Source organism: Balaenoptera physalus (assembly GCF_965194825.1).
Source record: "Balaenoptera physalus genome assembly, chromosome: 14".
In the NCBI taxonomy this organism is placed as follows: Eukaryota; Metazoa; Chordata; class Mammalia; order Artiodactyla; family Balaenopteridae; genus Balaenoptera; species Balaenoptera physalus.
In genome coordinates, this window is record NC_138893.1 from 63,693,706 (window position 1) to 63,713,802 (window position 20,097).

A 20,097-nucleotide genomic window follows, 5' to 3' on the forward strand; every position below is an offset into this window, starting at 1 on the left:
GAAGAAGAAAGGAAGAGAGGAAGGTAATGAATTAAAAATGTAGCAGTTACATAAGAATCTGAAATAGCAAAGATGGAAAACAGTTTGAAAACAGCATGGTGATTTTTGGAGTGTATTTTCCTGTCTCCCTCATGGATGAAGAGGCTGATGAATAGTCTATGCCAGACATACAGCACTTAGAATGTGAGGAAGGCACACATTATGCCCTTCCTGAGTTACGTGGTTCAATTCCACGTTGGTAAACATTTCACCTATTCTAAAATCTAATCCACAGTATTAAACTTACTGCGTTAACTATGGTTCTATTTAAACCAGATCAAATAAGAGGCAGGGTTTCCCTAAATAAGCTAGGCCTAATAAACTAAATACACCTGCCCCAACTTCTATCACCTCTGTCATCTATCTGCCGGGAGAGACTCAGAGTCATCAGAACACTCTTTCCCAAGGTTTGCTGGTCACAACTCCTAGACCTAATATGTCCCAAAATATAATCTTCCCCATGACCTAATATGTACCAAAGTATAATCTGTTTTGGAAAAGCTCTTCCTCCATTCCATGTAGGTATATTTGTTTCCCCAACTACTCTACTATAGACAGAAAGCTTTCTGAGGACAAAAAAGGCTGCCTTTAATATTTTGCGGGTATATTCCCAAAGGGACTAGGGTAGCATTCTGCATATAATGGTCACTCACTGAATTTAAACTGGATGCTGGTGGAACAACGAACTTCACTTTATCTCCTTACTCATCCTGCTCTTTTGTGGCCACTGAGCAAACTCAATCATGAAAAGGATGTTCAAATTGAGATTCCATCGACAAACTAAGTTTTCCCATTTGGAACAGAGGGTTGGCCTGCTACAGACCCAGCTCTCTCTGAGGACCTCCTACATAAGTTCTTTCTTGTATAATTTAAGAGCTTACTTCCCCTCCCCCCCTCTAAATTATTTGTAGATAGATAACCTGAGTACTCATCTTTTTTCACACAGCACCACATACACCACATACAGTGCTTAGCTCATAGTAGGAACTCAGATATTGACCAATTCACTATTATTAGCTTTCAAATCATGACTTCAGGAGGAACGTGGGAAGTGGGGAAGGATCCGCTCATGAAACCCTAACCTTGGCTTAGCTTCCCTAACTCATCACAACAGACTCTGTCTAAGCTTAATGAATATTAGACCATAACAGACGTACATGTTCAGGGATCAAGACTGAATTTATGCAACATGCCTTTTTTTTTTTTTTGCAACATGCCTTTTTGTTGAAGTTTTCCTTTTACTGATTAAACTGTTGCACTTTTTTTTTTTTGGCCTCTAAACAATGGTTTCATTTGTGAATTCAAGTTCTTAATGGACTAAATTCGTTAAATGTTTTAACATTTACCAGCTCTTCCAAAAAGAGGAAAAGAAATTGGCTTTCAGTGTGGCAAAGCATATTGTATATTTAAATATTTAAATGGGAGAAAGGGAGTAGGAAGAAATATTTTAATCCATCCCAAGGGCATGGGATTCTTACTCCACATTTCAACACTGTAAGAATTTAAGACAGACTCTAGACTTTCTACCACACGGAAGGTACTCAACACATTGATTACTGACATTGTTATCAATATTCTGCAGGTGATAATATGGCACCTAAAATCCCCTATGCCTTTACCTTTTTACCCTACAATACCTCTCCATCTATATAAACTTCACGTTGGCTGAGGGTCATGGCATATCTGCCCAGGGGAGACCTGGTTCATTGCTGATTCTCAATAAAAGGTGTATTGGCTTGTTCATTTCTTAGGCTCATTTTTAAAAAGCCAATATAAACAACCTCCCCTTTGTTTCTGAATTTCAATTTGTTCCAAAAATTTTTAGAGTAGTAGCCAAGTCTAAGTTACTGTACATGTTCTTAACAAAATCTAAAGAAATATGTGGGAGTTAATCCATGTTAGAATTTTAAGGAGGAATTATCAGTAAACCAGGGGAAATTTCACAGGATAGATAGAATCTGGGATAGGACGGAGGGGCACCAGTGCACATAGAGGCATTATTAAATAATTGTTTAAAAGATATTCTTAATATGACCTCTGAAACCCAAGGAATTAGAACACAGAAGATTACAAACTGGTTTTTAAAACTACCCCTCCCTCTCTTAACTTTAGGATTATTATACTACTGCAAGACTACCACTGGCTACACTTGGTGGCGGTCCCAGTAATCAATATAGTAGGTCGGTATGTAGAGTGATTATAAATACCCTGCAGGTTAGGGAGCACTAAATAAATACACCCTAGGCTTTTTCATTCAACAGTGATTATTCAATCATCTCTTCTGTTTCTAAATTCACGTAGTAGTTGTCCATCTTCTGATACTTATAACATCAACCTGCTTTAAAGAGAACTGTGTACATTTCTTATCTGTATTATTACTTTAGTTAGAATATTTGTATTCAATGCACCCCCGCGCCCACCGCCCCCCCCCCAACAGGGCAACAACGCGAAGGATAGCCCACTGCCAGGGCACTAGGCTTCCAATATGTTTTTGTTGAATCAATTATTTGCAATGCATGAGCAGGACGGCATTCTTACACACTAGCCTTACTTTATTATTTTTATACACTGACTTGCATGACGACAAATTCACTTTCAGCTTCCCCTTTCCAGAAGCTAGTCTCTTATCTCCCTAGAGCGAGTATTCCCTGGTTCCGGTAACTGTCTGAGTTGGAATCAAACACAGGCGTTCTCAAGCTTTGCAATATGAAATACTAATGAGGAAGGCGCTAAGCCTTAAGGGTTTCTTATCTCCCTGCGTTAACCCGCCGCTGAGAAGGGGGAATCAGGGAAGGACCACTGACCCAGCCGTTGGACCCTGTCCGCTTTCGCTCTTGCCACTTTGATCTTGCGCGTCTGCCTAATCAAGTTCATCTACTGCCGCGACTGCTCGGATTCAAAGAACAACATTAAATAGCTTGATTATCGGATGGTCATTTCCCTCTTCCCTCCACCCCTGATCTAATTTCCAAACACCAGTCTCTCGCCTCCCTCTCTAAACTTCCCATCAAAAGAGAATTAGTTCTTCCTTCTTACCCTCGTTTGATGTGCAAATGTCTTTCTCTTTGCACATTTTTCTCGTGGGGGCGGGGGGAAGAGGAAGAAGGGGGGAGGAATTGAACGAACTTAAAACCGAGGATCTCACCCCAAATCTGCAAACCGTGACTCTAAAGGGTTAATCAGCAACTTGCAAGGGCCACCTGGCCCTCTCGCTGAGACGTTTTGGTAGAGACTTTGAATTACTGATCTGGCTGTATTTAATACTGAATATTATTTGTGTGCACAACAAAAAATAGTACTGGCGTAAAGAAGAAAGGAGAAAAGCGGTTTTGCAGAGAATATCACAATGCCTGACTAAAAAGTATTTCAGATCTCAATGCTCCTACCCCTACTGCAAGGCAAGGGCACCCGAGTTCCTCCCACTTCCCGCATTTATTAAAGTTGTCTCCTCTAATGCTCACTGATTACCATCACCCCGAAGGTGAGCTGGGCAGGGGAACGACTGCGCAAGGGAGGGGCGGGGTGAAGAGTGTCAAAGGCTCCCCTTCATGTACACAAACACACCCCCTTCCAGCCCCTCCCAACGCTTTGAAATCCCAACCCGGCTTTGTTGTCTCCCCCCCGAGGGGCCGGAATGCTCACAGCCCACAGTATAAAGGCAGCCGCGGTGGCGGTGGCGGAGCAGAGCCCCGCAGTCAGGACTCTGGGACCGGTGGAGGCTCTCGGAACCCTGACTCCGCAGCTGCGCCAGCACAGCTTCGCGGGGACCAGGCTTGCAAAGCGACATTCCTCCTTTCTCTTTGTCTCCCTTGAGTCCTTCTGAGATGACGGCTCTGGGCACAGCGGGTGCTGCCCGGGTGTTGGTTACCCTAGTAGCTGCGGCTCTTTGCGGTCACCCTCTGTTCGGAGTCAGTGCCACCTTGAACTCGGTTCTTCTCAATTCCAACGCCATCAAGAACCTACCCCCACCGCTGGGCGGCGCTGCCGGGCACCCAGGCTTCGCAGTCAGCGCTGCTCCGGGAATTCTGTTGGAGGGCGGCAACAAGTACCAGACCATTGACAACTACCAGGTGAGAAGGGTCTTGGGGACCTGGGGACGCTGTAACCCTGAAGGGGTCTTATTGGGGGAGGAGGGCGTAGAACGTGCTGTGTGCAGTTCAAGGCGCATTTGGAAACGCTGCCTTTGGGAGCAGCGGCCGGCAGCAGCAGCTTTTGGAGAGGTGGACAGAAAGGGACCGTGATGAGTCCAGGAGTGTGGTACCTGGCTGCCCAGGTGCCTCACCCTCTCCTGGCCCCCTTCCCGCAGCCGTACCCGTGCGCCGAGGACGAGGAGTGCAGCACCGATGAGTACTGCGCGAGTTCCACCCGCGGAGCGGGTGCAGGCGCGCAAATCTGCCTCTCCTGCAGGAAGCGTCGAAAACGCTGCATGCGTCACGCTATGTGCTGCCCTGGGAATTACTGCAAAAATGGTGAGTCGGGTAGCTTCCTTTCGGACTCAAACCATCCCGCGCTTGTGCGCCTACAGTTGGGAGACAATGCTCTCAGCTTTGAGAACGCTGTGGCACCACCTGCAAATGGGAGTTCAGTGTGCGAGGTTCCCCTGAAATGTTTTCAGGTTAGTGTTTAACCAGGGAGCAAAGAGAAGTACAGAGAGGTATTGGAGCTCCTTATCTCCCTTTGTGCCCCTCGATTACTTAACACGACGTCTTACCTCAGAGTGGACCCTTCCATAAAAATTTGTCTAGAGAGAGTCTTGATACCATTTGAGAAAGAAGATGGGGAGGGAGGTGGAATTATACAGAGACCAAGGAAACCAGACTGGGCGTTTAGTTGCCTTTTCCATTTTTCTTATGGTGCCTCTCACAGCTCTGCCAGACTAGCCTCTCCCTCAAGATCCCTGTTCAAACAGTTGTCAGTCAGAAGACAGAGTGATTTATCTGTGCTGGCCGTTCTTAAAGGACATCTTGATGCCCTCACATCCTGGCTTCTCCATCCCTCTCTGCCTCTACCTCCTGCTACCTTAAAATAAGTACTCCTCCCCCCAACCACAGATCCACAAAAGTTTAATGTCTCAAAGAGGTAGACTCAGCCAAAGAAGTCTCCAGAAATAAACTTAAGGGTGGTGATCCTCCTTAGGACCCAGTAATACTCCGGGTGAACTAACTAAATCTCTGTAATATAGAAATTATACAGTAAAGTAACTGGTGGTAAAGAGTGTAATCTTCCAGGCAGCAGGCATTGCATTTGCTTAACTTAGTCTGGCAGTACCTATATAGCACCAAGGGCAGAGAAGTTATTTTTAAAAACAATTTTTTAAGTGATTTTATTTTTCTTACCCCAAGGGTGATATTAAAATGGGCAGAAATTTCACTGCCACTACCGCAGTTGGTGGGAAAGTATTTTAAGTGGCTAGATTGGGGATGTTACATGTGAGTGCACAGTGTACAGACTGATGCTTCTGTCCATCTGGGGAGTTTTGCTTTAACACTTGGAAGGAAGTTTGGCTCGTGTTTAAATTAACGTCACTACAGTGAGGTATCTCAGATTGGGGCAGGCATAACAGACTGCCACTGTCACAGCTATTAGCAGTAACAAGTAACAGCTCAGGAGTTAATCACTATCTCCTGTTTCCTTAGGAATATGTATGCCTTCTGATCACAATCATTTCAATCGAGGAGAAATTGAGGAAACCATTATTGAAAGCTTTGGTAATGATCACAGCACCTTGGATGGGTACTCCAGAAGAACTACACTGTCTTCAAAAATGTATCATACCAAAGGTAGGTTAAAGGATCTAAAGACTCATCCTTTTTTGTTAGCACATCAGAAGTGTCTTTCGGATCACCTTAATGAAATAACGCAGGCTTAGCAGTGACCATGTACTTTCCCTATTGTCTTCCTAGGACAAGAAGGTTCTGTCTGTCTCCGATCATCAGACTGTGCTACAGGGTTGTGTTGTGCTAGACATTTCTGGTCCAAGATCTGTAAACCTGTTCTCAAAGAAGGTCAAGTGTGCACCAAGCACAGGAGAAAAGGCTCTCACGGGCTGGAGATATTCCAGCGTTGTTACTGTGGAGAAGGTCTGTCTTGCCGGATACAGAAAGAGCACCATCAAGCCAGTAATTCTTCTAGGCTTCACACCTGTCAGAGACACTAAGCCAGCTGTCTGAACACAGTGGACTTCATTTACATAATATATGCTATGAAAACTGTTTGTGACTTCTGTGAGCTCAATCCTTAAGGATGTACAATTCTGTGGTTACAGTTAAGCATTCCAATAATACCTTCTGAAAATCTGGAGTGTAAGAGCTTTGTTTCTTTGTGGAACTCCCCTGTCATTGATTGCAGTAAATTACTGTGTTGTAAATTTTCAGTGTGGCACTTACCTGTAAATGCAACAAAACTTTTAATTATTTTTCTAAACGTGCTGCATTGTCTATTGTTCCTCTTGTTATGTAAATGTTTGTATACATTGTTATCTTGATTCTGATAAATACTCTATATTGAATTGAAATAAATACTTTCAGCCTATTCCATATTGAATTGAAATAAATACTTTCAGCTTATACTTCTTAAATGCAAAACCCTTTCCCCTTTTAATTCTAGAACGTAAGGAACTTTTGGAATGACAAGTGATAGGTATGTAAGATTTATCATGAAAATATTAGCTTATTTTCCAAAATGTACTCTCTCAGTGCTTAGATTATATTTATCTCTAGGCTGTGATAGTCCTTGAAATAAAATTTAACTTTTAATACCATGAAATATTACAAGTATAAATAAATTTTGGCAGTGTGATCTTAGAGGGCTGTTATGTGTGTGGTGTGTGTGTAAATACAGTTGACAAATACATGCAGATTTTGTACCAAATTAGTCAGTTTGAAGTATCTTAAATACTACTTCATGCCAGGAAGACTTGGTTCCAATTACTTTGATTTTTAAATAATTATTACCTAAAAATTACAAATCCTCTCTCATTTTGTTCTTTGCTTCTCTTGCTAGGTGAACTGAATATTTTAGTTTTTGCTCAACCAGAAATCTGTTCATTGGAAGAGGATAGGGGTATATTGTTTAAAAGAAAACCCATAGAAATGAAGTCTAAACTGGCTTTGTGTTTTCATTTGCCAACTTTGATACTGACAAATCTGATACTGGGGAAGGAGAGAGCAACTGTCCCAGTTTACACTTATTCTGTAATATTCAAACATCTACATCAAAACCACAAAATGCTGGGTTTAAGGGACTCCAGAGGACAGTGACTGATAAATTGTCTAAAAAGTTTCCTTAAATAACACAGATGTCCTAGAATGTTTGTTGTTTTTGTATTCCCGGAAGTGGTTCAATTTCAAGGAGTTTTGCCAACAGGACACAAGGGTTGGTTGGTTCTTCCCTGAGAAGGGAACTGGCAGGATGTCTGCTGTTACATTCCTTTTGTTTGGAAGTTTCGGCTTCCTCACCCTGGAAAAACTTTCTTTTTCTACATGTGCTAGTTTGCTGATGTGCCAGGAAGGCCAATTCTAAGGCCTGCCATCTCCAATAAAGCACAACAGAGGAGAGGAAACAGGAAACCCTTTCTTCGAAAAGAAGAAAGAAGGGCCTCTGTTTCAAGAGGGGAGAGGAGGAATCATTTAAAGGGCCTTGGCTATGGGATTCCTTCATTTATGCTGGAACTGGCCGTGGCCAGAGATGGTCCACCTCTGCGCATCTTAGCACATCAGCCCTGGTTCTAGCCCTCCTTGCTCCCCATTGCATGATACAGATGGGAGAATGAGAAACCAACCAAGGAGGGATGCCTCTTCTTCCTATCCAGCTGAGGACTTAGGAAGGGATATCAAAAAGAAATTCTGCACATTTATAAAGGTGAAAAAAGAATATTAAAAAAACCTGTAGTTACTTTATTAGCTAGTAATGGAGGCTGGAAGATGGAAGTCAGGTACAATACAAAATCAAAAGAGGATCATTTAAGGAATCTCAAACATTTTAGAGTTTGAGACATTTGGCTATACTGTAATTTAAAGAGTCATTATCGAGAGACATCTAAATTGTTGCCAGTGTTTTTGTTATAACAAATATTGTGCCATCAGTATAGATTTTGTGTGTGTGTTCATGTGCTGATATAGTTGGAGGATAAGATAATGACTCATTTTTGTAGGAAAACCCAAATTTAAAAAGCATGCTTGCTGTAGCTACTCATAAGGGGTGGCATGCGCAAAACGACAAGATGTCTGTTTATCACTGATCTAGTGATGATTAAACTCTTGCTAAATTGTGTCAAAGGAGGAAGAGGGAAGAGGTTTATCCTATCAATTTTACAGTAAATAGTAATCTGTGGCATTCAGTTAAAGGTAGACTTGTTAGGATTAATCTCCAAAATATACAAGCAGCTCATGCAGCTCAATACCAAAAAAAACCAATCCAAAAATGGGCAGAAGACCTAAATAGACATTTCTCCAAAGAAGATATACAGATTGCCAACAAACACATGAAAGGATGCTCAACATCACTAATCATTAGAGAAATGCAAATCAAAACTACAATGAGGTATCACCTCACACCTGTCAGAATGGCCATCATCAAAAAATCTACAAACAATAAAGCCTGGAGAGGGTGTGGAGAAAAGAGAACCCTCTTGCACTGTTGGTGGGAATGTAAGTTGATACAGCCACTATGGAGAACAGTATGGAGGTTCCTCAAAAAACAAAAATAGAACTACCATACGACCCAGCAATCCCACTACTAGGCATATACTCTGAGAAAACCATAATTCAAAAAGAGTCATGTACCACAATGTTCATTGCAGCACTACTTACAGTAGGCAGGACATGGAAGCAACCTAAGTGTCCATCAGCAGATGAATGGATAAAGAAGATATGGCACATATATATAATGTAATATTACTCAGCCATAAAAAGAAATGAAATTGAGTTATTTGTAGTGAGGTGGATGGACCTAGAGTCTGTCATACAGAGTGAAGTAAGTCAGAAAGAGAAAAACAAATACCTTATGTTAACACATATATATATGGAATCTAAAAAAAAAAACAGGTGGTTCTGAAGAACATAGGGGCAGGACAGGAATAAAGACGCAGACATAGAGAATGGACTTGAGGACACTGGAAGGGGGAAGGGTAAGCTGGGATGAAGTGAGAGAGTGGCATGGACATACATACACTACCAAATGTAAAATAGATAGCTAGTGGGAAGCAGCTGCATAGCACAGGGAGATCAGCTCGGTGCTTTGTGTCCACCTAGAGGAGTGGGATAGGGAGGGTGGGAGGGAGATGCAAGAGGGAGGAGATATGGAGATGTATGTATATGTATAGCTGATTCACTTTGTTATACAGCAGAAACTATCACACCATTGTAAAGCAATTATACTTCAATAAAGATGTTAAAAAAAAGGTAGACTAATTCCTTTGGTTTTAAAATAATTATTAAATAAAATTACAAACAAGTCATTTCCCCATCCCTTTTTTCTTGTTTTGCTAGGAGTTAAATATTTCAAATTTTGTTTAACCTGAAATCTATTGATAGGAATGAAGATGGGAATATATTGTTTAAAAGAAAAATACAGACATGCAGTCTAAATATGACTGTTCATATTTCAGCAGATCAAAACACTTTATGGACTTTTCCCATGGTAAATCAAATTGCATTAATTCAATCATGTAATTAGTAACATAATTATACAGTTAGAAATTGTATCAGTTTCAGTATTTCTATTGCATGGCCAAATTAGCACTCATTGCCACTTATGGAAATTTCAGGTAAAATCATTAAAATTTCCTTCACTTTCCTTCACTGACTGTAGCATCTATCATGTTACTGCCTTTTTTTTAGTCCCAAAGAGAAATGGATGATGCTACCATTAGGTCTGTAAAATGTGTTCCACTGAGTTCTATATTACAGTTTTCATACTTTCTCAATTACTACTGAGTACAGTATCAAAATATAAAATAAATACATTATTTGTCTCCACACTGAAGAAACAGAAAATAAAGAATCTCCATAATTTAGGCATCTGATGTTTGTACAAATGTGTGTATATATGTGGGCCTTTATGTTTGTCCTAATGTTAACTGCTTAGAAACAGTCAAATCAATAATCAGAGACTACAATCTGGATAATGCTAGAGAATTTTAATTCAATTAACGTGTATTGAGCCTTTGGTATTCAATAGGTACTATCCTAACAACTGAAACAACGTACATAATATGCTAACTTCAAGGAACTCACCATTTAGCAAGAGATGATAAACAACTATTAGTGCTGGGGGTTGGTTTAATATAGTGGTTTAAGACATAGCGCCTGGAATCAGATAGACTTGGCATGGAATCATGGCTCCCTCTGCTTCCACTAATGATGTTGGGCAAAAGATAGAACCTCATTAATAATATGGAGTGAATGCCAACTTCAGAGTGTTGATGTGAGAATAATGCATACATTATAATAACACTTAGCATTATGTATAGTTTATAGTAAGCACTCAATTTTAGGTCTTCACTATTGAAAAAACAATTAATGATAAGACATTGTATCATATATATGAATACCTAACAACAGATTAAAAGTAATTAAATCGGTCTATAGGTGCTCTGTTAAAGCTTCAGGGAAGCAATGGTATTTGAACTGTCTTCTTTTCAAGGCCCTTTTATTTCAAGGAAGAGAAATCATTTAAACTAGAGAAAGTAAAAAATGTTACATGGATTGGAATGCTACCTCTTATGAAAATCAGTATGGAAACCATTCTGCAGACTGGCTTCATAGCTTGCTAATGATTTCTGCTGTACTGTAATTTGCACACATCTAAGGCTTGACAAAGTGGCATATATTCTGTCCCCAGTAAAAGTGACCTTCAGGTTCAGCTCTGCTCAGCAAACTGCTTAGCCTCTCGGCGACTATTCCAGATTCCTCGGCAAGCGTTTTGATTAGCGCAGCTTTGCTCAGGTGTTCACCTCTGGTGCACTCGGCTAGCTTGGTTACCCAGATCCTACAATACAAACATGGCTGACTATGTCCAGTCCACCTTTCATAGGAAGGAACTTTGGTAGTTCTATGAGGAGTGTGTAGGAACAGGCACCACGTGTCACATCTACCACACATACTTTTAAAGAATGAGAAGGAGCTCACAAAGAAAAGAAAGGGTATTGGAGGCAGAGGAAGCAATGTGAGCCAAATTACAAAGCTAAAAAAATTAAAATACATACCGTATTTTTTTTAAAGTGCAATGATCTCCTGTGGCTAGAGTGTGGGGTACCTGGGAGAAGCATGACTTTGCTGATTTTTTTTTTTTAATTTGTTATAAAGGAAAGAAGTAAAAACTCTTCATTTTCAGCAACAGTTACCAAATTAGGTGAAAGTGGAGCTGAAGATGATATGCTCGAGACATACATTGTCTCAAAAGATTACTAGACTGTCTTTGCAAGTCGTGGTGATTATTTTGCCAAAAAAAGTTACAAAATAAGGATACTATTACTTCATTTCCAGCACGAGTTGTTATATTACATGGAGTTGAAGGCAAAGGAATTATATTTGACGGCTTCCCTGGTGGTGCAGTGGTTGAGAATCTGCCTGCCAATGCAGGGGACACGGGTTCGAGCCCTGGTCTGGGAAGATCCCACATGCCGCGGAGCAACTAGGTCCGTGAGCCACAATTGCTGAGCCTGCGCGTCTGGAGCCTGTGCTCCGCAACAAGAGAGGCCCGCGCACCACGATGAAGAGTGGCCCCCACTTGCCGCAACTAGAGAAAGCCCTCGCACAGAAACGAAGACCCAACACAGCCATAAATAAATAAATAAATAAATAAATAAAATTAAAACAAAAAAAAAGAAATTATATTTGAGACAATTCTGTTTTTGACTGATGATGTAATTAATACAGCTTTCACAAATCATGGATTTTTTTTTTTGCCAAAGAAGTTATAAATTAAAATCATGACAGTCTCTATTATAAACGTAAAATTACATTTGAAGGCCAGTGATAATCGACCCCCTCCAATTATAAACTATTAAACAAATTCTAATAAGAGAGTAAAATTGGCAGAAGACATGAAGCATGTCTGAGCATGATAACACCATGTTACATTTCACAGTCTTTCACACTAACTTTATCCTGATGAGCAAAATTTACTTTTTAAAAGAGTGATACTTTTGTAACATTTCAAATAACTGTGAGACTCTGAAGTTCAAATTAAAAGGAGATGGTAATAATTAGTCTCGGCAGAGGGGCAGAAAACAGGACACTCATACACCACTGGTAGGAACTGCAACTGGCTTTACCTTTCTGAAAGGCAATTTGGCAAGTGTTTTTAAAATCTGAAAATTCTTTGATGCAGCATTTTAATCTCCAGAAATTTTAAGAACAGAATCATGTGTATACAAAAATTCATCTGCAGTGACATAATAGCACAAATTAAAAATGAATTGTATCCAACGAGAGAACTGTTCAGATAAATTATGATATGTCCCCAAAATATTCTGCAATCATCAAACTTATCTGGAGAAATGTTCATAATCTGTGCTGACTTACTTCCTATGGTTGTTCGAGAGGAGAGAAAGAATCTCATCTCCCATTGTCCTGAATGAATTAAGAGAATTATTGTTGACAGACACAATGGACCCAAAATTTCTGCTCTGAATTAAGTCTAAAAAAAAAAGAATCAGACCACCATTTCCAACAAAATGTTCATAAATGTTCATTATCTGGAGAAATGTTCATTCTTCATGTGAGAATGTTTTAAAAAATCATATTACAGAACATATATAGTATTATCAGAGTTACATCAGATATGTTAGTCTAGATGGTCATATCAGGAAGATAGGATTGTGAGAACTATTTAACCATTCTTTTTAACCATTTCCATTTTTCTATAACAATCAGGCAAGATATTACTATTAGCAGAAAATCTAAACTAAAACTTGCATTCTCCTCATAAACTTTTGGACATATTAGGCAAATATCTTAATGAACCTCATTCTGATTAAGGAAGTTACTGGCAGTGCAGAGTTTCTCCTTCCTGAATTTCCCAGAAAGTACAGAAAAGAATATCCTCCCCTTAATGACCAAATTCTTTTCCTTTCAAGGAATACTGACTGGGAGAACCTTATCTGGTACAGAGAAGAAACCAAGTATTTGTTGAATGAAGGAATAAGAATAAAAGAGAAATAGGAATATTTGTACAAATTTCAGTAAAATTATAAACAAAACATACTAAAATACTTTAAAGGATCCAAAAGAAGGAACGGGGAATAGGCAAAAGGAAAAAAAAAAAGTCGCAATTCTGTTATAATAAACTGTTTCTATGATCTTTCATCTTTATATTTGTTAACCAATAGATATTGTGATAGACTGTTTGATATGGTACATAAATCACACAAATACATAAACTACCAAAGCGGGACATGGCCTTTAGTTTAGACATCTTTATTGGTAAGAAAAATCTCACCTTCCTCTTCCTGACAATTTAGTTGTCCTCTCAGACAGCTTGGCTTTTAATCTTACAGGCAGGGGGACTGGATTTTATAACTATCCTAAACAGAGAGCTAGAGACAACAAAGAAGATGGAAATTCTTTATTCAGGGATCTCTGCACATTTCACAGTTTTATTACCAGTCTTGATTATCTTTTTGATCAAGTGGGACGGACTAAGTGCTATGTCTGACACTCAGTCAGCATATTGCAGAACACGTTTAAAACAAATAAAAAAGCCAGAACTTCCACTTTTCTAAGGATGGGTCACTGTTTGGCAAAATTCAGAAACTGGCCAATGGTTTTCTTATATTAACACTTCATTCAGCAACTTTCTCCTTGTCGCTCACATCATCTCTGTCCCTTTAAGAAGCCCTATTCCTATCTCCATAGTTTTCATCCATCCCTTCTCATCTATTCCCTTACTCTTTCCCTAAGACTCTCAATGTCTTATTTGTATTTTCCATTCTGATTACCTAACTTTTTTTTGCAGCTGCATCCTCCCAGACCTTTCCTTTCAGACCTTGTGTCTGAAACTGTAATCTATTCACCAAACCAGTTTTCCTTTCCTCCTAAGCACGTTTCCCAGCCTTCTTTGCAGCCACGTGACTGACCTTGGCCAAGGGGATGTTTGCCTGGAGACACTGCACTAGCTTCTCCTCCATCTGCGGATCTCTGGGGAGATAATGTCAGCCTTGCAATTCAGTGGAAGAGCCACTCTCGGCCTGCATTTCTAAACAGTAGCAGGAGCAAATTCCCCTGCCCCCATCCTCCACTTGCATGAACATTGGGGGCTTCCCTGGTGGCGCAGTGGTTAAGAATCTGCCTGCCAATGCAGCGGACACGGGTTCGAGCCCTGGTCTGGGAAGATCCCACATGCCGCGGAACAACTAAGCCCGTGAGCCACAACTACTGAGCCTGCGTGTCTGGAGCCTGTGCTCCGCAACGGGAGAGGCCGCGACAGTGAGAGGCCCGCGCAGCGCGATGAAGAGTGACCCCTGCTCGCCGCAACTGGAGAAAGTCCTCGCACAAAAACGAAGACCTAACACAGCCAAAAATAAATAAATAAATAAATTTATTTAAAAAAAAGAAAACAGAAATAAACTTTGTGATATGCCACTGAGATTTAGGGGGTTTTGTTTTACTTTAATACGCAGTTTTACCTTTCTCCTTCCTTCCCTTTGTTCTCCAAAACGCTACCATTCTGTCATTGGTCTGATAAACGATAAGTGCATGAAATTGTGGGGGTGCAAAGGAACCCATATTGTTACCATTTATATGAGAATGTGAAAGCATGCACCGTTGAGCTTGACCAGCAGTAGGTATTCAATTAATATTTTTACTTTTTCATAACTGGGGACTGTACAAATAAAACCTCCTCCCAACTAAGCAATACAACTGGCAGGAAATGATCACGATAGCAACTTTTGAGAGCATCTTTCAGGTTCCAAAAACTAACTTAAATGTTCCACATATATTTATTTCATTCTCACAGTACCTCTATGAGGGAGGTATGTTTATTACTCCTATTTTAAAGATGAGGAAACAGAAATTAAGAAAGCTTAAGGTGTTGACCTGAGGTCATGAAGCTACTGAGTTACAGTCAGAATTTGAAATCAGAAAGTCTGCTCCAAACTTTAGGCTCTTAACCACTACCAATAGGGCTGGGTATTCAACCGTCTAAAGTTTCTGTATCCCATAAGTTATTTAATAGTATATTTAAAATAGGCTAAAGATTTATCTGGTGACTTGGAAAATGCAGTACCTCAAGTTTCTGAATTGAAAAACTTTTTTGAAATTCTATTTAAAGATATATTTGAATGTAATAACCTATATGGTCTTTCTTGTGTGTTTAAATGAAAGAAAAAAGAAGTCAAAGGTTAAACTAATAAAACTGTAAAACTGCTTTAAAGTTAAAAATTATAATCTTTCTTGATTAGAGAAATAGTTTAATGAATTACCAGAAAAGTTTAGTCACTGTTAGATTTTTATGCTATTTCTCCCATCTAAGAGAATGTTTTCTACACGGTAATATAACTATATTATGGTAAAATCCTTGCATTTAAGTCCAGTTTCAAATCACCTACACACAATGTGTACTATTTCACAAATGTTGTTCTTGCATTCTGTTTATAGTTGCTTTTCCTTTAAGTCCATCCTTCAAATTATACCTTGTGTGGTGACAGCAAATGATAACCATAAATGTAGTTATTAACAGATGAGGGCTGAGTGGTTTCAACTTCCAGAAGAAGAAAAAATCTGGTATAATTATATCATGGATTCATCGTAAAGAGCTAAAAATAGTGCGCGCGCGCGCACACACACACACACCCACACACACACACAAATACCTAAGTTCAGTGTTTCTTAAGTGATTGTTTTTCTTAGAGCACAAAATTGATGAACTCACAACTTTGAGGTAGAACTTGGAGTCAGGGTTGAATTTTTGCATAGCTTTAGGTCTTAGGATAGTGCCTGACACAAGTACGAGAGTAATAAGTGGTTGTTCTTCTACAAGTGTGCATTGACTCCAATGTGGAAGAATTTTCCGTGTGTCCTTGTATGAAAACTATTTCCGCCCACTTGTTAATTCAGGATGCTATAATTACATCATGATGGTGTTGTGTCTTGTGCCATCAGGAAGGGATTTTCCAAGCCAGTTTAGATTCAATTAGAAGTCAAGGTATTGAATTTTAGCCCTATATATGCTGATTACATTTCAAAAGGGATGATCATTTTATAGCTTTCTTATGTAAGTGGTTTCTAAACTCAGCTCACCATCTGAAACACCTGAGATTTTTTTTTTTTAAACTTTGGGGTTTTTAAATTTATTTATTTATGGCTGTGTTGAGTCTTCGTTTCTGTGCGAGGGCTTTCTCTAGTTGCAGCAAGTGGGGTCCACTCTTCATTGCGGTGCGCGGGCCTCTCACTATCGCGGCCTCTCTTGTTGCGGAGCACAGGCTCCAGACGCGCAGGCTCAGTAATTGTGGCTCACGGGCCCAGTTGCTCCGCGGCATGTGGGATCTTCCCAGACCAGGGCTCGAACCCGTGTTCCCTGCATTGGCAGGCAGATTCTCAACCACTGCGCCACCAGGGAAGCCCTGAGATATTTTTAAAACTACAGATAACTGGGCCCCTTACAAGAGCTACTGAATCAAAATCTCCTGGGATTAGATCTATGCATTTTTAAAGCTCTTTCATTGATTGATATTGTACATCTAATTTTGGAACCCACTGCTACATGTCCTTTAATCAAAATTACTTTGAACAGAATAACCATGTGGAAAGAAAGGAGCTATTGGTTGAGCACTCATACACCAGTATTTGAGCTTGGGTATTATATCATTTCATGTGATTCATTCAGCAACCCTAGCAGCTGTATATACATGTTCACTATATCAACAAGGCAATGAGACAAGGAGATGCTGAGAGGTAAACTGATGTCCTTAACGTCGCACAGCTAGGAAGTGGCAGAGTGATGACTGAGAGCTGGATGCTTATGGTCCCAAAGCCCACTTTATGTCAATGGTGATAAAAATGCTAAATTTTTTTTCTTTTTTTTTTAAGTGTTAGAGTTAACTTTGTACGTTTGCAGACACTCCTTTGAGAAAACTCATTTTTACTGAATTTCAAACTTGGATGAGAGAAACAAACACACAAAAATGAAAACCCTTCACTGGAGTCACCCCCACTTTCTTGTAATACCAATTTTGTCTCATGAAGTCCCAGCTTCCTTCTCAGGGAAGCCTTCCTTGACCCACCATTTATTACAGGCCAAGTCAGATGTTTCATGTTCTCTCATAAGTTCTTTTGCATAGCTCTTATGACAATGCTAATAAGCTGTTTTTATATTTATTTATTAAAGTGGATTTCTTCCTCATTAAACTGTAGACTTCATGAGTACAAGGATCCTGCTCATCTTTCTACCCACAGCACCCAGTTCAGGGCTAACCCCATAGTATTTACTCATTAAGGCCTTGTTGAATGAATCAACAAACTCCTGTGCTCTTTCCCCTTAATAGATGTCTATTATTTGTAATGTACATAAATATACCAAAAGGTTCAGTAACTACATCATTTTTTTCTATAATAGGACTATTTAAGAGCATTAAGAGTTTTAATTACCTAATTACAAAGAATTAGGTAATTAATAAAGTTAACTCAAATAAAATTAAGTATTAACTCATAATTAATAATTAAATCAAATTTAGACAAAAATTACTTTTTGATTTACATTATTTGTCATTGTTTTGGGACTTATATTACAGAAATATAATCTGATCAAAACCAGGAATTAATCACAAAGCATTAAAATACGCATTAATAATTTCTTCTGTTGTAAAGTAGTCTCATGTATTTTGCTTGTATAATGATTAGATGGTTTTGAGAAGAACCTGATGAATGGTTTGACTTTTTCTGGCTTTCATAAAAAGAAATTTTACTTTCTGTTGTAATTCACATTCATTGAGATAAAGTAACCACAGAGATCCCTCTGGCCTCACTTGTTCCTGTAATCTGACCATAAAATAGATATTTTCATTATTAAAGAATCTATCTTTCAAGGAAGATAGAATGATAGATTCAACACCTGGACTGAAACTCAGACAATAGCCTCAAATAAATTAAAACAAATTCTGTGGGTGCCATTAATTGGTAGTTCCCAATTATTTCCTTCACATTGGGATCACCTGGAAAGCTTTAAAAATTACAAATGCCCGAGACGCTTCCCCCAGAGATTGTGATTGATTGGTCTGAGGTGTGATATCAGTTTTGGAATTTTGACAGGTGATTCTAATGGGGACAAGTTTGGGAACCATTATTATTAGTTTCTGCCTCTTCAGACAAAGTAGCAGAAGTATTGATGTTTCCACTCTAATATTGAAATAGATTTGTAGAATGCCATGTTAACTCTGAAACTGGAATTTAGACCTGAATTTTAGACCTAAGCTTGCCTGCAAAGGATTGCAGCTAGGAGTGAGAATACTTCGGTCATTTCTTAACTTGGGAATCTTTCATATCCTATGTGTCAAGACCTGAGACTGGGACCAATTCCAATAGAAGTTTTGAAAGTAAGTTTACCACCAAATGGGAAAGTTGAAAAGGAGTAAGAATAATATATGGATTTTTAAAACCAGCCCTTCCCTACTCTTCAAAACATAGCTGAATTGAGCAGCTTGAATTATAACTCTGTATTAGTTGAAAAGTGGGGATTAAAATGAGTTTAACATGACACGATTTATTAGCTGAAGAGATCCATCATAGCAAGCTCTACTGAAGTACCAGTTAAATGATCTTGTAACGGAGAAATTTATGGTCTTAGAGGGAACACACACATTAACACTGTTATTAATATCACTGTGTGCTGACTTCGCAAAATATTCTTTCCAAAGCATAGAAGGCAGTTCAAAAATCAGTTGTTTCTAAACCAGAGATTAAAAAGACAATGTAAAAAAATCAGTGAAACTAAGAGCTGTTTTTTTGAAAAGAATATTGGCAAACCTTTAGCTAGACTCACCAAAAAAAAGGACTCAAAAATCAGAAATGAAAGAGGAGATATTACAACTGATACCACTGAAATACAATGGATCACAAGAAACTAATAAGGGAAAATATGCTCAACATCACTAATCATCAGGGAAATGCAAATCAAAACTGCAATAAGCTATCACTTCACAGCTGTCAGAATGGCTATATCAAAAAAGAAAACAAATACCAACTGTTGGCCAGAAGAAAAGGGAAATCTTATGCACTGTCAGTGTGAATATAAACTGGCGCAGACACTATAGAAAAGAGTATGGAGGTTCCTCAAAAAACTTAAAACAACTATCACACGACCTAGCAATTCCATTTCTGGGGATTTATCTGAAGAAAATGAAAACACTAACTCAAAGACATATGCACCCCCATGTTCATTGCAACTTTATTTACAACAGCCAAGATATAAAAGCAACTTAAGTATCTATCAATTGATGAATGAATAAAGAAAACGTGGTGTACACACACACACACAGAATATTATTCAGCCATAAAAAAAGAATGAAATTTTGCCATTTGCGACAACATGCATGATCCTTGAGGGCATTATGCTATGTGAAATATGTCAGAGAAAGAAATACCCTGTGAACTCACTTATATGTTGAATCTAAAAAATAAAGCAAGAAAACTCAAGGATACAGGGAACAGATCGGTGGTTGCCAGAGGCAGGAGTTGGGCAGAGGGAGGGCACAACAAATGAAGGGGGTTAAAAGAACAAACTTTGAGCTATAAAATAAATAAGTCATAGGGACGTAACATACAGGATGGTGACTGCACTTAATAATACTGTATAGTGTATTTGAAAGCTGCTGAAAGTAGATCTTAAAAGGGCTCATCAAAAGAAAAAAATTTGTAGCTGTGTGATGATGGATGTTGACTTATTGTAATAATTTTGCAATATATACAAATATCGAATCATTATGTCGTACACCTGAAATTAATGTTAACTTTCAATTGAAAGAAAATGGGAAAGGAGCAGGTGGGGAGGAAAGGGAAGACTTGTCAGCTTAACTTCAGGCTTCAGAATTTATAACTATAGTGGTCATTGATTGATTCC

General features: G+C 39.1%; 1 protein-coding gene across 1 annotated transcript; it reads left to right on the forward strand.

Moving 5' to 3' along the window:
• The first annotated feature begins 2,530 nt into the window (after positions 1-2,530).
• DKK1 (dickkopf WNT signaling pathway inhibitor 1) lies at positions 2,531-8,018 on the forward strand. Its single transcript, XM_082423448.1, has 4 exons — positions 2,531-4,109; positions 4,346-4,508; positions 5,676-5,819; positions 5,943-8,018. The coding sequence occupies exons 1-4, from the start codon at positions 3,864-3,866 to the stop codon at positions 6,194-6,196; spliced, it is 807 nt and encodes a 268-aa protein (XP_082279574.1). The 5' UTR covers positions 2,531-3,863; the 3' UTR covers positions 6,197-8,018.
• Positions 8,019-20,097: the final 12,079 nt, after the last annotated feature.